The sequence below is a fragment of the Lithobates pipiens genome, unplaced genomic scaffold, assembly GCF_037356315.1.
Source record: "Lithobates pipiens isolate NorthernLeopardFrog02 unplaced genomic scaffold, aLitPip1_a1.2 Scaffold_18, whole genome shotgun sequence".
NCBI lineage: Eukaryota > Metazoa > Chordata > Amphibia > Anura > Ranidae > Lithobates > Lithobates pipiens.
Genome location: NW_027507758.1, coordinates 336,785,585 through 336,807,111, shown reverse-complemented (window position 1 = coordinate 336,807,111; position 21,527 = coordinate 336,785,585). Strand labels below are relative to the sequence as shown.

At 43.4% G+C, this 21,527-nt stretch overlaps 1 protein-coding gene across 7 annotated transcripts in view; it reads left to right on the top strand.

Annotated features, from left to right (window-relative positions):
* Positions 1-21,527, top strand: part of MYO6 (myosin VI) — a 416,768-nt gene that overhangs the window by 358,846 nt on the left and 36,395 nt on the right. For 3 of the 7 annotated variants that reach the window (XM_077487353.1, XM_077487355.1, XM_077487354.1), the window contains one exon: positions 5,034-5,072. The exons of the other annotated variants lie outside the window; for them this stretch is intronic. In XM_077487353.1, coding sequence (XP_077343479.1) covers positions 5,034-5,072 — 39 coding nt within the window. The remainder of the gene's footprint in view (positions 1-5,033; positions 5,073-21,527) is intronic. 7 annotated transcript variants of the gene reach the window in all.

Genomic DNA, 21,527 nt, shown 5'->3' with positions numbered 1-21,527 from the left:
GCGGTGAACCTAAAAAAATAACTAGCTACCTAGCGACACTAGCGACACTGATGCAGCGTTAAGAAAAATTATCGCTTAGTGACACTGGCAAAAGGGGGTGAAAGGGTTAACTAGCGGAAATCAGGGGGTTAAAACCATTATTGGGTAGTATATCGGGGTACCTAGCGCTATAAAAACCTGGCGGTGAACCTAAAAAAATAACTAGCTACCTAGCGACTGTAGCGACACTAATGCAGCGATCAGAAAAACGATCGCTTAGTGACACTGGCAAAAGGGGGTGAAAGGGTTAACTAGCGGCAATCAGGGGGTTAAAAACATTATTGGGTAGTATATCGGGGTACCTAGCGATATAAAAACCTGGCGGTGAACCTAAAAAAATAACTAGCTACCTAGCGACACATGCCGCGATCAGAAAAATGATCGCTTAGTGACACTGGCAAAAGGGGGTGAAAGGGTTAACTAGCGGCAATCAGGGGGTTAAAAACATTATTGGGTAGTATATCGGGGTACCTAGCGCTATAAAAACCTGGCGGTGAACCTAAAAAAATAACTAGCTACCTAGCGACTGTAGCGACACTAATGCAGCGATCAGAAAAACGATCGCTTAGTGACACTGGCAAAAGGGGGTGAAAGGGTTAACTAGCGGCAATCAGGGGGTTAAAAACATTATTGGGTAGTATATCGGGGTACCTAGCGATATAAAAACCTGGCGGTGAACCTAAAAAAATAACTAGCTACCTAGCGACACTAGCGACACATGCAGCGATCAGAAAAATGATCGCTTAGTGACACTGGCAAAAGGGGGTGAAAGGGTTAACTCTAGGGGCAATCAGGGGGTTAAATCTTTATTGGGGGGTGATAGGGGGCTACCCTGGACCTAACACTAACTGTCCTGACAGTTTTTACTGTCACAACTGACACTGAATGCATTGATCAGTAAAGAAATGATCAATGCAATCAGTGACACTGTGACTGGGGGGGGAGGGGGGGCGGGGGGGGGATCGGGGGGCGATCGGGGGGGGGGTTTGTGTGCCTGTGTGTACCTACATGTCAGTGTAGTGTTGGTGCACACTTACTTTTACTGTTCTCCTCGTAGTCCGGTCAAAAAGACCGCCCCGAGGAGAATGACATCACTTCCTCCTTCCTGTGTAAACAATACACAGGGGAGGAAGCTTCTCATTGGCCAGGAGCGATCCAGAGGGGGTGGCCGAAAACCAACGGCCATCCCCTCATCACGGAGCGCTCCTGGACCGAATCGGACCGCCGTAACCAGCGGGAGGGGGTCCGATCGGACCCCCCACCCGCTGGAAGGCAATCACGTAGATGTACGTGATTATGCCTGCCTGTGCCATTGTGCTGACGTACAATGGCAATACGGCGGTCCTCAAGTGGTTAAGCGTTCTAAAGGTTTAAAGGTGAATGGAAGCAAAGAGATGGGAATTAAGTTGTTAAGGTCGGTGAGGTGTTTTTAGAGGGTAGGGGAAGGTGCCAATAGAGCGGGAGAGATTAAAGATGTGAATAAGGGAGCATAGGATACAGTAAGAGGGGGATTGTAGTAGTTGCGAGGGAACAGGATCCAGGGGACAATTGGTTAGGTGGGCATCTGAGAAAAGTTTAGATTTGTAACCTCTTTAGTAGTAGCTGGGTCAAAAGACCTTTGAATGGAGCTGAGGATCCAGGAGCCCTTCCCCCCCCCCCCCCCCAATGGGGCACAGGTGGCTGATTACATTGCAGCGTACAGGTGAACCAAGATGGCCGTGGCATACACGCGTATGCTAGATTCACAAATGGCAACTTACATATAAAATAAGCAAAAGCTTCCTGACAAAGTAATGGGCAGCTCTGAAACATGTTAGCCACTCCCGCTTCCTGCCACAGGGACTGGCGCCCTGCGAATCCAGCAGGCATGGGGCTCCCTTGAACACAGTGGTCTTCCTGGCAGTCTTTCATCTGAGCAGTGGATGCTTTGGACTTTACAGATACTTTCATGCTGGCCCTGGCAGGTCAGGCGAGCACAATCCTTTCTCGTATATGCAAGTTGCCATTTGCCTAATAAATCGGTTGTGTATGTTTAATGCTGCACTTAGAGTGGCGCTCTTTGTTTTTTTTTTTTGTTTTTTGGTCCTTGCAGAGATTCCTTGGACTACTTGCCTACTTTGGCTCATGAACTCCGCTATCACCTATCCTTTGCACCATCTACGATAGACTGTATGTTCTGTTGTGCCAGTGTTTAGCCCTAAAACATGGAGCATGTACAAGATTTTCACAAACCTACTTCCACCCAAGCTATTTCACTTTCCTCAGCTCCATTATGGACTCAATATTATATTTATTATATATGTAAATATCTGTTCATTTTAACGTCATGCTTCTGCCTGAAGAAAGCATTTGCATACACTATTTAGCAATACTGCTTCAATTTAGGGTGATCTAAAGTATTCCTCTACATGTTGCTGCGTTCTTATAGAAGGGTGAAGTATCTTGTCAGGAATATTTTTGCAGTACTTTTAAAATGGTGTTCGATACTTATAAGCTTTGCTCCAGAAGTAACAGTGGACTACAAAAAGCACACAAATAACACATAATGTGAAACATACTATCTCCAGGAAATTACATTTTAATGGGTCAACAAAACGGTGCTGACATCTTTTATGTTCATGAAAATGACCTCCAGAGTACATGGCACTTGAACTGCAGCTGGCTTCTTTATTACAGGAGCCAATCAAGAACTGAGTGCATATAATAAACTCTCCATAGAATGTTGAAAGTCTCTTTAAAAGCACTCACTCCAAATTGTCCTTTATACAGCCCTCTTAGCCTCTTGTCTATATAAAACAAGGTTGGTGAATCTAAAATGCAGATAAACCAGAAAGTTATTTTCACAGGGTATCACCTTCTTAACTATGCAGCATTTACTGATGCTCAAAAATATTGTAGTTGCTACATATTCCCTGATCCTGTCTATATGATTTATGTGCTAGCAACTCTAACATGCTAAAGCAGGAATTTCGAAGAACATTTGAAACCGTTTACAAACTGTATGCTAATAATAGGATATATTGTAAGGAAGTTGCCATTGCTGACGACTTTGTACATATGTATGCATCAGGGTCCTCCTTATCCTTCTTTTAGTTTATGGGAAGCGTCTGACTTACTAACCACATATTTAACATCAGGGCATCCAAATCAGGTTATTTAATACTCTGACAAGGTCTTCCATATACAGTATTTAAAGGCCAACTCTACATTTTACTTCGTATTACACCCCCCCCCCCCCACTACCTCTGACAGCGTGCAAGGGTTCTGCAGTCACTGTCACTTTTGAAATTGGAGAGATATCTGTAATAAATGATCTATAATTCTTGTCTGTCACCACGGCAGATGGTCTTGTAGTTCGAAATTGAATACATGTGCAGTAATCACCAAATTCATAGTTCATTGACTATTCCCCCAGCTCTCTAACTGAAACCCTGTACCTCTGTATGGGCAGGGAGCTGGAAGAAGTCAGCAGGAGCCTGGCACTACACCTGTCATCCACTGACTGTAGGTGCAATGTTTGCAGGCTCCTGTAAAAATAATGTACTTTTTTCAAAAATATGTGCATTTTTTTTTTTTAAAAGGTAAACTTTTGGGAAAACCAAAATCCTCCCTTACAGAGAGGCTGCCTCATGCTCTACAAGGGTTGAATGCTTGTTTAGGTCTAAGAAATGATCGGGTAATTAAAACTGCTTTTTTTCAGTACCCTAGACATTATAGGGCATTTAACTCTAGGGGCAGGACTGGCCCAAGACATTGTGCTGCCTGGGTCAAAGAATGAAATGCTTGGTCATAAATTTGCTGGGTAAATAGAAGAGGAGAGGCGACCATAGTTCAATTTGCTGCCCCTCTCAAAGTGCTGCTGGGTCCAATGGACCCACTGGGACCCATGGTAGGGTCAGCCCTGTCTAGGGGCCTTATGCTACAATAACACTAATGCCTTGTTTCCACTGAGCGGATCGGTTTGGGTTGGTTTGGTACAGTACGCTATTTTCAGTGTTTCCATTATGAAAGCGGCCCATACAACCAAACCATACTGCACCATTCATGGTCCAGCTTCAGATGTGGGACATAGAAAATGGTACGGTTAGGGCGGAGCTACTGTCATCACACAATACATTCCACTGATTGGCGGACAGAAAAAACGCCAATGCTCATGTCAAAGGAATTTTTTCTAAACCCCATATGGGCCCTGGCAGTCCGACTTGCAGTGGAAACGCTCACCTGAATAGGCCGGACCATTCTAACCCTTCCAAACTGTACCGACCCGAACCGCTCAGTGGAAACAAGGCATTAATGTCTTTGTGTACTAAATAAGCAATGTTTTCTTTATTTAAATATGGATCTAGATAAATTAGTTGACAACTATGTCCATCAGCTCAGCTATAGTCAGTCAGAATAGGGATAGTTATTCACTGCAAGCAACTCATTAGCACCTAATCCTATCTCTAAAGAAACTCACTGTGCCAAATAGGTGTCTTCTGTATCATCGGGTCACCTCAGGCAGGTTTTTTGATATTGCACAAAATCATCACCACTGGGAGTTACTTTGATGCTTTGGACTTCAACATTGTATAGTCTAGGAATGCATTGTTAATGTACACTCTACCCCTCCGGTACAGTGGTAATACCTTCTCTAAGTTTAGGCACAGTGCTGCCAAAAAAAGATGAAAACAGCTTTTCAAACAGAATGAAGCTTAGCACTGCTGGCAGTTAACAAAACTAGGGGGGACTCCAGTTGTCATACGTAGATTATTAAAAGCAACAAAAACTAATTCCGCTATATTGCCGTAGAACGTTTCACTATATGGAATGATGCTGTGAAGTGTAAAGAAACTATTCTTTTAACAGTATACTTAATCTTTAGTTTGTGGAACTCTGTATAAGTAACCACATTTTATAGAACTGCCACAGTATGGATATATTTTTTGTTTAACCTAACTGTAATGATTTATGGTCCAATATGACATCGTTGTGCACTATTATTCTTTTATCAGGGATGAAATGATTAGGGAAATGTCCCAGATACTGGCTAGGTTGGTAAGAAATAACTATATGTTTAGCACAATTGGCACAGTCAATAATAATCATTATTAATCTCACATTTTTAATTTCACAGTATAATAAATATACTTGTATATATTTTTGATTTTGTGTGTTGTCGCTTTCGTTCTACGTTATTCATTATTCGATATTGACTAATTTATTTACAATGGAACAGATTTTTAACCCTTTCATGACTAAGCCTATATTTGGCATTTGGTGTTTACAAGTTAAAATCCAGATTTTTTGCTCGAAAATTACTTGGAAATTCCAAATATTATATATATATATTTTAGCAGAGACTCTAGCGAATAAAACGGCGATTGTTGTAATATTTTATGTCACACGGTATTTGTGCAGTGCTGTTTTAAACGCAACTTTTTGGGAAAAGGGACACTTTCATGAATTTAAAAAAAAACGAAACAGGAACAGTAGCCCAATTGTTTTTGCATAATGTGAAAGATAATGTTACGTCGAGTAAATAGATACTAAACATGTCACACTTTCTAATTGCACGCACTCGTGGAATGACGACAAAGTACGGTACCTAAAAATCTCAATAGGCGACGCTTTAAATTTTTGTTATGGTTACCAGGTTAGCGTTACAGAGGAGGTCTAGTGCTAGAATTATTGCTCTCGCTCTGACGATCGCGGCGATACCTCACATGTATGATTTGAACACCGTTTACATATGCGGGCGCGACTTCCGTATGCGTTTTCTTTGCTTCGCGGGGACGGCGGGCGCTTTAAAACATTTTTTTTTATTTTTTTTTAAATTAATTGTTTTTTAACCACTACAATACAGGGCACTTTCACCCCCTTCCTTCCCAGCCCAATTTTCAGCTTTCAGCGCTCTCGCTCTTTCAGTGACAATTGCGTGGTCATGCTACACTGTACCCAAATGAAATTGTTATCATTTTTTTCGCACAAATAGAGCTTTATTTTGGTGTTATTTATTCACGACTCCGTTTTTTTTTTTTTGCGATATAAGCGCAAAAATAGCGGAAATTTGGAAAAAAAACTATATTTTCTTTTTTCTATTTGAAAAGAAATCCAATAAAATCAAATTTTGTCATAAATTTAAGCCAAAATGTATTCTGCTACATGTTTTTGGTAAAAAAAATTCCGTTAAGTGTATAATAATTGGTTTGTGTGATCACGGACATATGTACGCAAATGATCATGTACATATGTGTGCAGGTGATCACGTACATATGTGTGCAGATAATCATTGGGACATGTGATTTTAGTGGGACATATGTGGGGGACATGTTTTTATTATTAGGGACATGTGTTTTTATTATTTGGGGACATGTATGTTTTGGGGACATGTGTGTTTTGGGGACATATGTGGGGACTGTGTTTGTACTGTGTGGTGTGTTGTGTGTGTACACTACACTGATGATCAGTGAGTAAAAAGCTGTAAAAAGCAGCCCATACTCACTGATCATCAGCCGGCTGCAGCGATCTGCTCTCTTCTCCTCAGCGGTGACTTCCGTGTGAGGAGAGGAGAGCCGATTGCCTAGCAACCGGCTGTTTGTTTACATCACATGACGGCCGTGATTGGACATGGCCGTCATGTGATCAGGAGGGCCAATCACAGAGCCCTCCTGCCGATCTGAGATGTGCCGTGTCCGGGTGACACGAGCACATCGGGATCGCGCCGCTGCGCGGGCGCGATCCCGCTGCTCCTGAATGACGTTCCCAAACGTCCTATCAGGAGCAGGCGGCTCCCACCCGGCCGTATATACGCATTGGCCGGGTGGGAAGTGGTTAAAAAATAAATAAAAAATGTGATCACTTTTATTGCTGTCACAAGGAATGTAAACATCCCTTGTGACAGTAATAGGTGGTGCCAGGTACTCTTTATGGAGGGATCGGGGGTCTTAAAGACCCCCGATCCCTCCTTCACACTTCAAAGTATTCAGATCGCCGAAAACAGCGATTCTGAATAATGTATATTTTTTTAAAACCGGCTCCATTGGCAGCCGAGTAAACAGGAAGTGACGTCATGACGTCGCTTCCGTGTTTACTATTAGGAGACTGGAATGAAGCCGCTGTAAAAAACGGTACCGGGATGCAGGTACGGGCATCATCCCGGTATAACCCCCGGAGGCCAAGTACGCACATCTGCGTACGCTCGGCGGGAAGGGGTTAAATACTGGGTGAAAGGATATGCAATATGTTGCACTAAATGGTCAGATTTCGGCTTCAGTTGCGAGTGTGATTTACCCCTCTTCCTGACCAAGCCATTTTTTGAAATACGGCACTGCGTTACTTTAACTGACAATTGCGCAATCGTGCGACACTGTACCCAAATAAAATGTATGTCCTCTTTTTCCCCACAAATAAAGCTTTCTTTTGGTGGTATTTGATCACCTCTGCAGCTTTTATTTTTTGCGTTATAAGCAGAAAAAGCCGTCAATTTTGAAAAGAAAAACAATATTTCTTTATCGTGCATCATGGGACACAGAGCCTAAGTAATAACTTAATGTCTATATAGACACCTTAAGGTGATGGACACTGGTACCATACAGGAAGTTCACTCCCCTATATAACCCCTCCTCCTTCCAGGAGGACCTGTTTTTTTTTGCCAGTGTTTAAGGTGTTGGTCACGAGTAAAGATGTGCTCTGAGGAGCTCCACTGGAGTGATTCAGGCTGGATTTAAATAACCTCCACAGACCGGATCCATCCAAGCCACTGAGGCCAAAGGATGGTACCCGGGCCTTGCATAGAAGAACAAGGTTTTGCCTGTAATGCCTCTCTGTGAGGGCTGGACCCCAGGACCCTGGACTCTTTCTGGTCATGCTACATTACCTAAAGTTGCTCCTGAGGGGTGCTATACAGGTCCAAAGGAGTGGAACCCCTATAATAGGGACCCGGTCTTTGAAGGTTTACTAATGCAGCCCACTGTGACCCAGCAGCTAAGTGGGGGGGGGGGGGGGTTCTTAATTGAACAATAGATGTGTTCCTCTCCCCCCCCACCGGGGGAACTAAGTGGCTGGGGGTACAGCAGCAAGTTTGTAACAACATACTGTCATTTATAAACGGCTCCTGCTAAAAACAAATACCGAAAGCCAAACCACTACTGCTGATTATAACATCTCCCCCCCCCCCCCCCCCCCCCGGAGGGGTTGCAATGGTGGCTTCCCTATGGGTATTACATATGTCGATTCACATTAGCATTGTCAGTACCTGCCTTTTAAATAAGTCCTTGTTGTGCCCCAGCCCATTGTACATACAGAAGTCTGGCAAAAGCGCCAGACGGTGATCGCAGAGCCTCCTCTTCATCGGGTCTGCAGACCCGAATGCCGCCCACGCAGACTAGTGTTCATGTTGAAACAAGGATGCGGGAGGGTTATTGAAAGGAGTGTGGTTTAAGGCAGGCGGCGCCGTGTGAAGGACGTAGCGTCCACGTGGAGCACACACTGAGGACGCCAATCAGGTTCACACCTCAGGCTTTTAAAAACAGATGCTCTCATTTACAGAAGATCTCTATCAGAGCAACTGAAGAGAGGAAGTCTGACATGCAAGGACACAGGAGCACTGGGGCATGTAAGGGATGTATACAGGCATTTCTAGTACAGGAAATACATTGTTATTCGGCACCAAAAGCTGATCTTTATGGTGACATTGTTATGCTAGACTATTGCTCAGAAAGTAGTACATTTTCTTAACCCCTTGCCGTGCCGCTCACGCCGATATACGTTGGCAGAAGGGCACATACAGGCATATTAACATACCTGTACGTTGCCCTTTAAGACGGGCATCGTGGGCGTGTGCACTGCAAGCTCCATGAGTGTGATCGTTTCACGCAGGGGAAGAATGGGGAAATGCTAATGTAAACAAGCATTTCCCCATTCTTCCTACTGATAGCACACTGATCACAGCTTCCTGTGATCGGGACTGGTGATCAGTGTCGCGTCACACGTAGCCCATCCCCCCTACAGTTAGAATCACTCCCTAGGGCACACTTAACCCCTGCAGTGCCCCTACTGGTTAATCCCTTCACTGCCAGTCACATTTATGTAATCCGTGCATTTTTAACAGCACTGATCGCTGTATATATGTGAATGGTCCCAAAATAGAGCCAAAAGTGTTTGATCTGTCCGCCATAATGTCGCAGTCACAAAAATCACAGATCACCGCCATTACTAGTAAAAAAAAATAATAATAAAAATGCCATAAAACTATCCCCTATTTTGTAGACGCTATAGCGTTTGCGCGAAGCACTCAATAAACTCTTATTGCGATTTTTTTTTTTTTACCAAAAATATGTAGAAGAATACGTATTGGCCTAAACGAAGGGGAAAAAAAACATTTTTATATATTTTTTGTCGCTCTTTTTTGTATATAACGCAAAAAATAAAAACTGCACAGGGAATCAAATGCCACCAAAAGAAAGCTCTATTTGTGGGGAAAAAGGACAATTTTGTTTGGGAGCCGCATCGCACGACTGCGCAATTGACAGTTAAAGCGACATAGTGCCAAATCACAAAAAAACGCTCTGGTCAAATAGTCTGAGGCTGAAGCTGTTAAAGTGCCTCTGTTTTTGTGCTTAGCACTATGCTTCCAGAGTTACCACAAAGGTACCAAGAATTACACCCCGAGGCGCTGGGAACACCAGTCATGCCTCCACACTGTTATCCTCTCCTGAGATACCAGATATGGCAAGCCAGGGTGAGTCATTGGAACCAATTGGTGGTGCAACTGCTTCTCACACTTCAGCCCCCGTATACGTGACAGAAAATGCATTTTCATTTGCCCTGCAGGGCCTAGAAGGAAGATTAGCGGCTTTAATCGCATCCTCCATCCAAATAGATAGGAAGCATGCTAGATCCCCTTCCCCCACCTCAAACCCTAGGAACAGTGGGTACAGGATGAGGTATTACCCTCAGGAGATCACGAAGAAAAACAAACTGATTATTCCTCTGTGGAGGAAACAACTGTTTCATAGTTTCATAGTTAGTAAGGTTGAATAAAGACACCAGTCCAACCTGAGTGAGTGTCTACAATTGCCCCTATCCCTGTACATTGAACACTCACATCGGTCCCTACCCTCAAGGAGCCCACAATCCAAGGTCCCCATTCATATACTAGGGCCAATTTTGGACAGAAGCCAATTAACCTACCTGCATGTCTTTGGAGTGTGGGAGGAAACCGGAGTACCCGGAGGAAACCCACGCAGGCACAGGGAGAACATGCAAACTCCAGGCAGGTAGTGTCGTGGTTGGGATTCGAACCAGCGACCCTTTTTACTGCTAGGTGAGAGTGCTAACCACTACACCACTGTGCCGCCCTAACTTTTTCAGCCTCTGCATCTGAGAAATTACTGGTACAATCTCTTATGGAGATGGTTCATTCCACTTTCATGCTACCTCTAACGGAGTCAGCTGAAAGTTCGGTTTCTTCCTTGGGTTCTTTAAAACCTTTACAGCCTTTTCATGCGTTTCTGGTCCATGTATTACTAGAAAAGCTTTTTCATGCTGAATGGGATCACCCGGATAAGAATTTTCTCCCTCCAAAGAGTTTCTAAGTTCTCTACCCTTGTGCTTGTGCTAGTACACATGCATAGGATCCTGTGGTTAAAAAAAATTGGTCAACCAAAGCACCTTGCAAAAGGCTTCTGGCTAGTTTCCCTTTTCATGGGGATCGACTATTTGGGGATGAATTGGATAAATACATCCAAATGATTTCTAGTGGGAAGAGTACTCTTTTGCCAGTCAAAAGAAAGTATAAACGTTCTTCATTTAAACTGACTTTTTCTCCTGCACCAGGGGCATCCGCCAGTTATCTCAACCTTAATGCAAGGAAACCAGCTTCCAGAACTGTATTTTACAGAGTCTGGAGGACTTATGTTTCCTGGTGTGAATCCAGGGGTTGGCACCCTCAGAGATTTATCATAGGCAGAATTCTTGCCTTTCTACAAATAGGGGTAGAGATGAAGTTGGCCTTGAGTACTATTAAGGGCCAACTCTCAGCCTTATCGATCTTATTTCAAAGACCACTTGCTACACCTTCTTTAGTCCGGAGTTTTATGCAAGGGGTGATGCGGATTAATCCGCCAGTTAAATCACTTTTGAGCCCTTGGGAATTGAACTTAGTTTTGTCAGTGTTACAAAAACAGCCATTTGGCCGGATACAGCATATTCCCTTAGTCCTTCTGACAACTAGTGTTCTTAGTTGCTATATCCTCAGCAAGGAGGGTTTTGGAATTGGCTACTCTTTCTTGTAAAGAGCCATACTTGATTATTCATGAGGACAGAGTGGTATTGCTCCCTCGTCCAGGCTTTTTGCCAAAAGTGGTCTCAGGTTTTCACCTGAACCTAGATATTGTCCTGCCATTGTTTTTTTTCAAAACCATGTTCCAGGGAAGAAAGGTCACTACATTGTCTTGATGTGGTGAGAGCAGCGAAAATCTATTTAAACACAACTGCTCAGATTTGAAAGACTGATGTCTTATTTATTCTATCAGAGGGTCCTAAGAAAGGACAGGCAACGTCGAAATCCACTGTCGCTAAGTGGATTCAGCAAGTTATAATTCAGACTTATAATTTAGGGGAAAGATTCCTCTTTTTCAAGTCAAAGCGCACTCTACCAGGCCGGTTAGTGCTTCTTGGGCAGTGCGTCACCAGGCCTCCATGGCTCAGATCTGCAAGGCCGCAACTTGGTCTTCAGTACATACATTCACAAAATTTTATCAGGTGGATGTAAGGAGGTATGAGGATATCACCTTTGGGTGCAGTGTGCTGCAGGAAGTAGTATAAATCCTCAAGTCTGGGGGGGCCCTACAGGTTGTTTCTTCCTCCCCTCATTACTATGGAACGTCTCATTAAGTTTTTACTTGGGCACTGTGTCCCATGATGTACAATAAAGAAAATAGGATTTTTATAACCGCTTACCTGTAAAATCCTTTTCTTGGAGTACATCATGGGACACAGAGGTCCCGCCCCTCTTTGGGGTTTAGCTATATTGCTTTGCAACAAAAACTGAGGTACTCCTGGAAGGAGAAGGGGTTATATAGGGGAGTGAACTTCCTGTATTGGGTATATCAGTGTCCATCACCTTAAGGTGCCTATATACCCATTAAGTTACTACGTAGGCTCTGTGTCCCATGATGTACTCAAAGAAAAGGATTTTACAGGTAAGCTGTTATAAAAATCTTATTTTCTAACTTTGTTATAAAACACATCCAATAAAAAAATGTAAAAATCGAATTTCTTCATCAATTTAGGCCAATATGTATTCTGCTACAAATTTTTGGTAAAAAAAAAAAAAAACCCAATACGTGTATATTGATTGGTTTGTGCAAAAGATATAACGTCCACCAACTATGGGATAGATTTATGAATTATTATTTTTGTTCTAGTAATGGCGGAGATCAGCGTCTTATAGGGGGACTGCGGCATTGCTTTGGACAAATCAGACACTAAGTGTCCACCAGACCCGCTGATTTGCTCAAGTTGTGTCCAATCACAGCGGAAGCTGGCCACCTGCGGCGTGTGCGCCTCACACCCGGTAGTGCAAAATTATGTACAAGTACGTGATTTTGCAAAGGAGAGCTGCCTTGCTGGTGTGTATATATATATATGTATAGGTATATATATATATATATATATATTGTAGACATGTCACTGGAGAAGTGATCGAGGGGGTGTACATCTCACCTAGGTTGCTACACAGTGTGAGATGGTAAATCCAGGATGGATCAGTTTCTCAGCAGCGATATGCTGCTGAGTTGTTATTTAAATTTTGCCGGGCCTGGGTTTATATGGAATGGCAGGTAGGTTTGGTAGACCTGTCATTCCACATCCCCCGATCCAGTTCTGAGTTTGGGATCAGGTGAGCTTTGATCCTAATTAGCCTGGGAAGCTAAAGGCTCTGCAGAGTCTGCAGGTGATCGCTCTCAGCCAGGGAATGAACAATCTGTGTGTTGAAGGAAGCTGCAAGCACAGCCACTGCTGGAGCTAAAACTCACCCTGCGACATCCAGGCGAAAGACGCTGTGTTTGTAAGTGTCAGATAGGTGAGCAGAACCTGTTAGTAAGCGCCCAGCCGGGCTAGGACTTTTATTTTTGTTGTACTTAGAAAGCACGGTGTTGCTGTATATTTTGTTTGCTGGACTGTTTGTACCACGAATAAACGCCAAGATCTGCTTTATAAATTCCAAGTCTGCTGTGAACTGTGTCCAAACACACCCTACCCCGGGAAGATCCCTTACAATTGGTGTTCGAATGCGGGCAAAGTCGGTTGCTAGGGGCAACGGTGTGGACAGACTTGGCTACAGCTGCTTATGTCTTGGGTGAAAGCTGCAATGACACTCCAGGAACAGTCCAGCAACATGGAGGAGATGCTGAAGCAGTTTATGCAAGTGAGTTTGCAACAACAGCAACGACATGAACAGTCCATGGCTGCACAACAGCAGGCTCAGATAGAGGCCAATAGACGACATGAACAGTCCATGGCTGCACAACAACAACTTATCGAGCACCTGATAGCAAATCGAGAGGCGCCTGTGGTGATGGGAGCCGCTCCAGAGATTTTTTCTGGGAGAAGGACTGTGCAGAAAGCGCTGCAAAAGATGACTGCTGAGGACGATGTTGAGGCCTATCTAACAGTATTTGAGCGCGTGGCTGAGCGAGAGAAGTTACCAGCCGCTGAGTGGGCAGAGGTAATTGCGCCCTATTTAACAGGTGAACCCCAAAAGGCCTACTATGACCTCAGTGAGCAAGAGGTTAAGGACTATACTCGGCTAAAAGAGGAGATACTTGCCCGACTAGGAGTTACTACTGCAGTCCGTGCCCGGAGGGTACGCAACTGGAGCTACAGTCTGGACAAATCAGCGAGGTCCCAGATGTATGACCTAATCCATTTGGCAAGAAAGTGGTTGGAGCCAGACACTTCTACTCCTGCACAAATCCTAGAGAAGGTCGTGATGGATCGCTACCTCCGAGCGCTTCCTACTGACTTGCAACGCTGGGTGGGACAAGGTGATCCTAAGAATGCAAACGAACTTGTCAACCTTGTGGAGAGGTTCCAGGCGACTGAGGACTACCTCCGTGATGTTCCTGCAGCATCTTCACCTCCCCGGAGCGCCAGATCTGTGCCGTCAGCTGGTAAGAGACTTCCATCTATTGGGGGAGTGTGGAGGGGTGCTGATGGGGGGAAAAGGGCTCAAGTGGTGTCTCAGGGACAAAAGACTGGTGATGGTCCAGGGTGGCTAAGGGGCTCTGAAAAGGACTCCTTGCCAAAGAGACCAGGCCCTATCCAGTGTTGGAGATGCCATGAGGCGGGACACGTGTCGGCCCATTGCCCTCTTACCTCTGAACCCATGGAATGTGACGCTAGCCGGCGTCAGTCGCTATTTGCGGAACCATCTTGTGCTGCAGTTCCTGGACTAGAGACTGAACCGCAAATCTGCGATATTACAATCAATGACTTTCCTGTTAAAGCGTTAATGGACTCAGGAAGCCTTGTAACCTTGGTGCATGCTAGCCTGGTGACTGGGGACTTAGAGTCTAAAAAGCATATGAGCGTTGTGTGTATACATGGTGATACAAAAGTGTACCCTATAGTGCTGGCTAAAGTCGGGACTGAACAAGGCACAGTACAATATGAAGTGGGTGTGGTTAAAAACCTCATGCATAATGTAATATTGGGGCGCGATTTTCCTTTATTCTGGGCTCTCTGGGAAAAAAGAAAAATCCCCAAAAGGAGTGAGGATATCTCTAAGGTGGTTGCTTTGTCCACTGTGAATGATAAAAGTGTACAGGATGAAAATGATTGTTTTCCTTTGCAGGTCCTGGCTGGGGAGGAGGAGGCTCCTCCCACTGAGCAAAATATACTAGACTTAGAGGTGTCTAGCGATAATTTTGGGACTGCACAATTACAGGACCCCACTCTCAAAAATGCGAGAGAGCAGGTTGCTGTTATGAACGGGGTACCTCAGGAACCAGATGCTGAAAAAAGATTTCCACATTTTTCGGTGACTAATGATCTTTTCTATAGAGTCAATAAGGTTAAGGATGAGATTGTGGAACAGCTTCTGGTACCTAAGCCGTACCGGCGTCAGGTGCTTGACATGGCACATAACCATGTTCTTGGGGGACACTTGGGGACTGACAAAACGCGAGAGAGGGTTCTCCAGAGGTTTTTTTGGCCGGCCATATATGATGACATTAAAAAATACTGTGAGTCGTGCCCCACATGTCAGGTTAGTGCCCCAGTGTCACATTTTCGCAGTCCTTTGGTTTCGCTCCCTATTATAGAGGTGCCTTTTGAGCGTATTGCCATGGATTTAGTGGGTCCCATTGTAAAGTCAGCTAGAGGACACCAGTATATTTTGGTAGTCCTGGATTATGCGACCCGCTATCCTGAGGCTGTACCCTTAAGAAACACTGCATCTAAAACAATTGCACGTGAGTTGTTTTATATGTTCTCTAGGACTGGGATCCCCAAAGAAATCCTAACTGACCAAGGTACGCCATTTATGTCGAAAGTAATGAAGGAATTATGCAGACTATTTAAAATCTCACACATCCGTACCTCTGTGTACCACCCCCAGACGGACGGATTGGTGGAGAGATTTAATAAAACTTTGAAACATATGTTGAAGAAAGTGGTGGCAAAAGATGGTCGTGACTGGGATCATTTATTACCCTACCTCATGTTTGCTATTAGGGAGGTGCCCCAAGCGTCCACAGGGTTCTCACCATTCGAGTTGGTCTATGGTCATCACCCTAGGGGTCTACTAGACATTGCAAAAGAGACATGGGAGAATGAGTCCACCCCATACAAGAGTGTTATTGAGCATGTAGCACAAATGCAGGACCGTATAGCCACTGTAATGCCCCTGGTAAGGGAACACCTCCAGAGGGCTCAAGAGGCCCAAAGTAGAATTTACAACCGGTCCGCAAGAATCAGGACATTCAACCCAGGCGATAGGGTCCTTATACTAGTCCCCACTGTTGAGAGTAAATTCTTGGCGAAGTGGCAAGGTCCCTATGAAATTGTTGAAAAGGTCAGTGAGGTGAACTACAAGGTGCACCAACCAGGTAGAAGGAAGCCTTTCCAAGTTTATCACATAAACTTGATCAAGCCCTGGAAAGACAGGGAATCCTTGGTGGCGACAAATACTGTTAATAATTTGTCACCACCAATCCCTCCAGTCAAGGTAGGTGATACTCTATCAGTGTCACAGAAACAGGAGGTTCAGGAATTTTTACAGAAAAACAAAAACAAGTTCTCTGACCTCCCAGGGCGTACACACCTCATCCATCATCACATTGAAACTGAGCCTAGAAGCAGAGTAAACCTTAAGCCCTATAGGATACCCGAGGCACGTAGGGAAGCCGTATCTGCCGAGGTAAAACGTATGCTTGATCTGGGGGTAATTGAGGTGTCCCAGAGTGAATGGTCCAGCCCAATTGTGCTAATCCCAAAGCCCAATGGAACTTGGAGGTTCTGTAACGATTTCAGAAAGTTGAATGAGATCTCCAAGTTCGATGCGTATCCTATGCCCAGGGTAGATGAGTTGATTGAGAAGTTGGGTAACGCCAGGTACATAACCACCCTCGATCTCACAAAGGGCTACTGGCAGATTCCACTTTCTGGTGAGGCTAAAGAGAAAACTGCATTCTCCACCCCTGATGGGCTATTCCAGTATGTAGTGATGCCATTCGGGTTACATGGAGCGCCTGCAACTTTCCAGAGGTTGATGGACTTGATTCTGCGACCACATCGTGATTACTCAGCTGCCTACCTCGATGATGTGGTCATTTTTAGCCCTGATTGGGAAAGTCACCTCTGTAAGGTACAGGCCGTGTTGGATGCCATAAGTGATGCGGGGTTGACCATAAATGCCGAGAAGTGTGCTCTAGCCCTAGAAGAGGCCAAATATCTAGGCTACATTATTGGGAGAGGGTTGATTAAGCCACAGCTAAATAAAATTGAGGCAATACAGAATTGGCCTAGACCCCTGACAAGGAAACAGGTTAGAGCTTTCCTGGGTATTACGGGGTATTACCGTAGATTTGTGCCGAACTTTGCCTCAGTTGCTGCTCCACTAACTGACTTGACAAAGGGCGGAAAGACAGCAATGGTCACGTGGACCCCAGAGGCCGAGAAGGCTTTCCAAAGCCTTAAGTCTGCCTTGTGCCAACCACCTGTCTTAGTTACCCCCGATTTCAGGCGAGAATTTCTGGTCCAGACAGATGCCTCTAACACAGGCTTAGGTGCAGTACTCTCACAAATAGTGAATGGTGAGGAGCATCCAGTGACGTACTTGAGTAGAAAACTAACCCCGGCCGAGAAAAATTATGCCATTGTGGAGCGAGAATGTTTGGCAGTAAAGTGGGCCCTAGAATCGTTAAAGTATTACTTGCTAGGCAGGAAATTCAAGTTGGTGACAGACCATGCCCCCCTAACATGGATGAAGTTAAACAAGGAGAGAAATGCAAGAGTGACTAGATGGTTTCTCTCCCTACAAAACTTTAATTTCACTGTGGAACACAGGCCAGGGAAATTACAGGCAAATGCTGACGCATTGTCGAGGGTGAGTTGTCTGTGGGGACAAAAGGCTCAGCCCTCCGGTCTGAAAAAGAGGGGGGGGATATGTAGACATGTCACTGGAGAAGTGATCGAGGGGGTGTACATCTCACCTAGGTTGCTACACAGTGTGAGATGGTAAATCCAGGATGGATCAGTTTCTCAGCAGCGATATGCTGCTGAGTTGTTATTTAAATTTTGCCGGGCCTGGGTTTATATGGAATGGCAGGTAGGTTTGGTAGAGGGACCTGTCATTCCACATCCCCCGATCCAGTTCTGGGTTTGGGATCAGGTGAGCTTTGATCCTAATTAGCCTGGGAAGCTAAAGGCTCTGCAGAGTCTGCAGGTGATCGCTCTCAGCCAGGGAATGAACAATCTGTGTGTTGAAGGAAGCTGCAAGCACAGCCACTGCTGGAGCTAAAACTCACCCTGCGACATCCAGGCGAAAGACGCTGTGTTTGTAAGTGTCAGATAGGTGAGCAGAACCTGTTAGTAAGCGCCCAGCCGGGCTAGGACTTTTATTTTTGTTGTACTTAGAAAGCACGGTGTTGCTGTATATTTTGTTTGCTGGACTGTTTGTACCACGAATAAACGCCAAGATCTGCTTTATAAATTCCAAGTCTGCTGTGAACTGTGTCCAAACACACCCTACCCCGGGAAGATCCCTTACAATATATATATGTGTGTGTGTGTTTGTATGTATATATATATATATATATATATATATATATGTATGTGTGTTTATATGTATGTATATATATATATATATATATATATATATATATATATACACACACAGTATACGGCTGGCAAGCGGTTAGTGCATGAACATGTAATTATCTAAAATATTCAACATTAGTGTCGTTTTAGAATGTTATAGCATTTTAAACAGTATTGCACACATCTACACCCTTATACTTTTGTAGAAAATCTTCCCACCTTTTGTCACTGTTTTTCAAGGCAGTATTTGACAACACATCATGTCTGTATTATTTTTTAAAAAGCAGAATCTTCCATTACAGAGTGATGATAAATTAAAAGGATTCATTATGTGAAGCTTTGTAGTTCTCTGGTTTAAATCCAGAACATAACATCTGGAACGTAGTCCTACTGTTTATAAGGACTTGTATGCACCGGTCAAAGAAGAGCTATTGCATTTGAATGCAATGGCAGTCAAAGGCATGTATTTGAATGCAAATTACAATATTATGCAGTGCAAATTCATCTCAAAGCATGAAAAATGCTGTGTTCTGGGAATTTCATGGAAAGCAGGTCAAATGCATTCTCAGAACCTTTACCTGAACTGCACCATTTATGTGACTACACAAGCCCTGGGGGTGAAAGGGCCCCAATTATCAGAGGGGATTTTCACATTTTATTATTGAATGTGCCTTTGAATTTCTATACAGGTATCTTGAAATAATAAAACATTTCTTGTAACCATTATTTAAAATGGAAAAGACTATAGTAATTGGTTCTTTCACCTGATATAACACCATGGCAGCTGAAAGAACAGACCGGTGCTACTTTAAACTACACCGAACGCTAAAAGTTTCATTAGTTGCATCTTTTAGGGTAGTAGATATTGACCGTTCCCTGTAGCCACAGCTGGACAAGTGTTGATACTGAAGCTAATAAACAACCAAATTAGTCTTGTGCAGCCTTTCCATGAAACATGCCACTATGGATAGTGATTTAAATCTATCTATTCTCACAATTTACTAGCTACTTTATAGTTAGAGACACTAAACTGAGTTTATGCTAATTGTAGAACAAGATTAAATGGTGCCCAATGTTTTTCCTTTATCAGTCTTTTTTTTTTTTTTTTTTAATGCCCATTGTAACACAAGGCTTACATTTGACATAAAGCTTGTATATTTAGTGTAAGCCTAAGGTGATGTTTTCTTTTGTATTATTTGAAAAGTACAGAATAGTTTTCTCTTCAGTAATACATTCCAGTTAAATCAGTTTCATGGAATTTGGGCCACTTACATAAATGTAAATTATTTATGCATATGAATAGTTTTAGAATATGACGATTAAATTATTATATGCATTCAGTTTGTTACACATACAGTAGGACTTTTTTGTAGAGTATACATATGGTAAATTATTTTCATATTAACCAGTTCCAATAAACAGGTTAAGTTTTTAGTAGTCCCTTTTATAGTTTCATGGCTTTACTGAGAAAAAGCTGTGTTCTTTAGATGGCTTAATAACTGGAACTCCCATTACAAATACAGCTTAATGAATCAGAGAACCGCTCCCCACCTTGTTCATATGGCTCTGTATGGAGTTTTAGACAAAGCCGGGCAACAGCTAATGTTGGGCATTCTTTTTATAAGCTCCCAAATGATCTGTCTTGTGTGCATCTGTTTAAATAGTTATTGATAACACAACGCTTTCCTAAATATTTGCTTTAAAAACCCTTTCCCCTTTAAGTGGTCATTTTAGTTTTTCAATTAGGGGTTGGGGATAAGTTAAATTGATAGGGGTTAAGATACTGGCCAAGGGCTTTAGCCACCTATTTATACTCTTCTCTTCCAACCTAAGAACGAAGGACTAACTAGAAGAAAAGGTGGCAATGGAAGTGACTTGCTGCTGTTACTCTGTTGTTTTGGGGGTGGGGGGGGGGATGCTATATTATGTGAGAAGGCTCAGGGTCTAAATGTTCCCAATGGTGATTTGTCAGAAGAAATTAAAATCTGGAGAAAATTAGAGGTGGGCTGGCTGCTACTTAGCTTTTTAATTTCTGGTACTAGAGGTTTTTGCAGTCATTATAGATAGTGAGGGTTGGTTTACTCCCTTTTAAATAGTGATTCCATTTATCCAGGAGTTTTCCTGCTACTTCCGATGTCCAATCATAGCTTTTAAAGCTGTTGAAAATGTTTTAGAGGAAAAGCTGCAAGGGGCACGTTTGCCAGTACTACATTTTTAAAAGACTGCTGCTCCAACCTATAAAGTTGAAGTCTCGGTCTCTTAGCAAACTTGGATTGTTTGAGATGCTAAAGTACAATATCTGCATGAGTTTGATTCACATTTATCCAAAAAAAATAGGATATCATTATCCATGTATAGAATAACACACATACACACAAATTTTGGAGGCCACCTGGAGCATTGCAGAAGGGAAGAAGGTGACCCCTGAATCCCGCACATCCATAGTGTCCAACAGAGATGAGTGAAATGGCAACCTCAGCCTGGACTCCAACCAGGCCATGCCCCCAATGTGTTTCGCTCCACCCCCGAGCTCAGTCTTGGGGGTGGAGTGCATGCATGTAGGGAGCTTTGCAGAACTAGTATTCTAAGTTCTTTGCAGTCCCCTTTACTTGTAAATCCTTTATTTATTTAATTCCCTTTCATATAAAATAGACTTGTGTGCTTTTTGATAAGCATGATAAACAGAGCAGCTCCCTTCAAACATTCATACACTTGTGGTAGGCACTGTATCTTCCAGACAAGCAAAATCCTTCATCCAGCTGAGGAAACAAACCTATACTTTAAACCTTTTCAAAATTATCTTTCATATATTCTGATTGGACTTGGTTCTCAAGGAGGAAAACCACATATACTGTACTTGACTAAAGGCAAAAGTTCTATAATACATTTGTTAGGATGGTGAGTCAGTACATTTTCTATTTAGTTATTACTAAAATATAGGAGTAATCATTGTATGGCTTGTATAGGCTTATGTAAAGGCATGTTGTCAAGTAAATTCCAATTTTTTTATCAGTTTATATTGGCTAAACACATTCTAGGTACATCAGAAGAAAAGGTGTATGAAGTCTTAGTTTGTTTACTTTCTAAAGCAGCCACGGCCTAAGCAGGAGAGCTTTCCCCTGCCAGCAGCTGAAGAGTTGGGACCCTTGCTCTCTGGTTGGAAGCTGTGGTCTGACAATTCC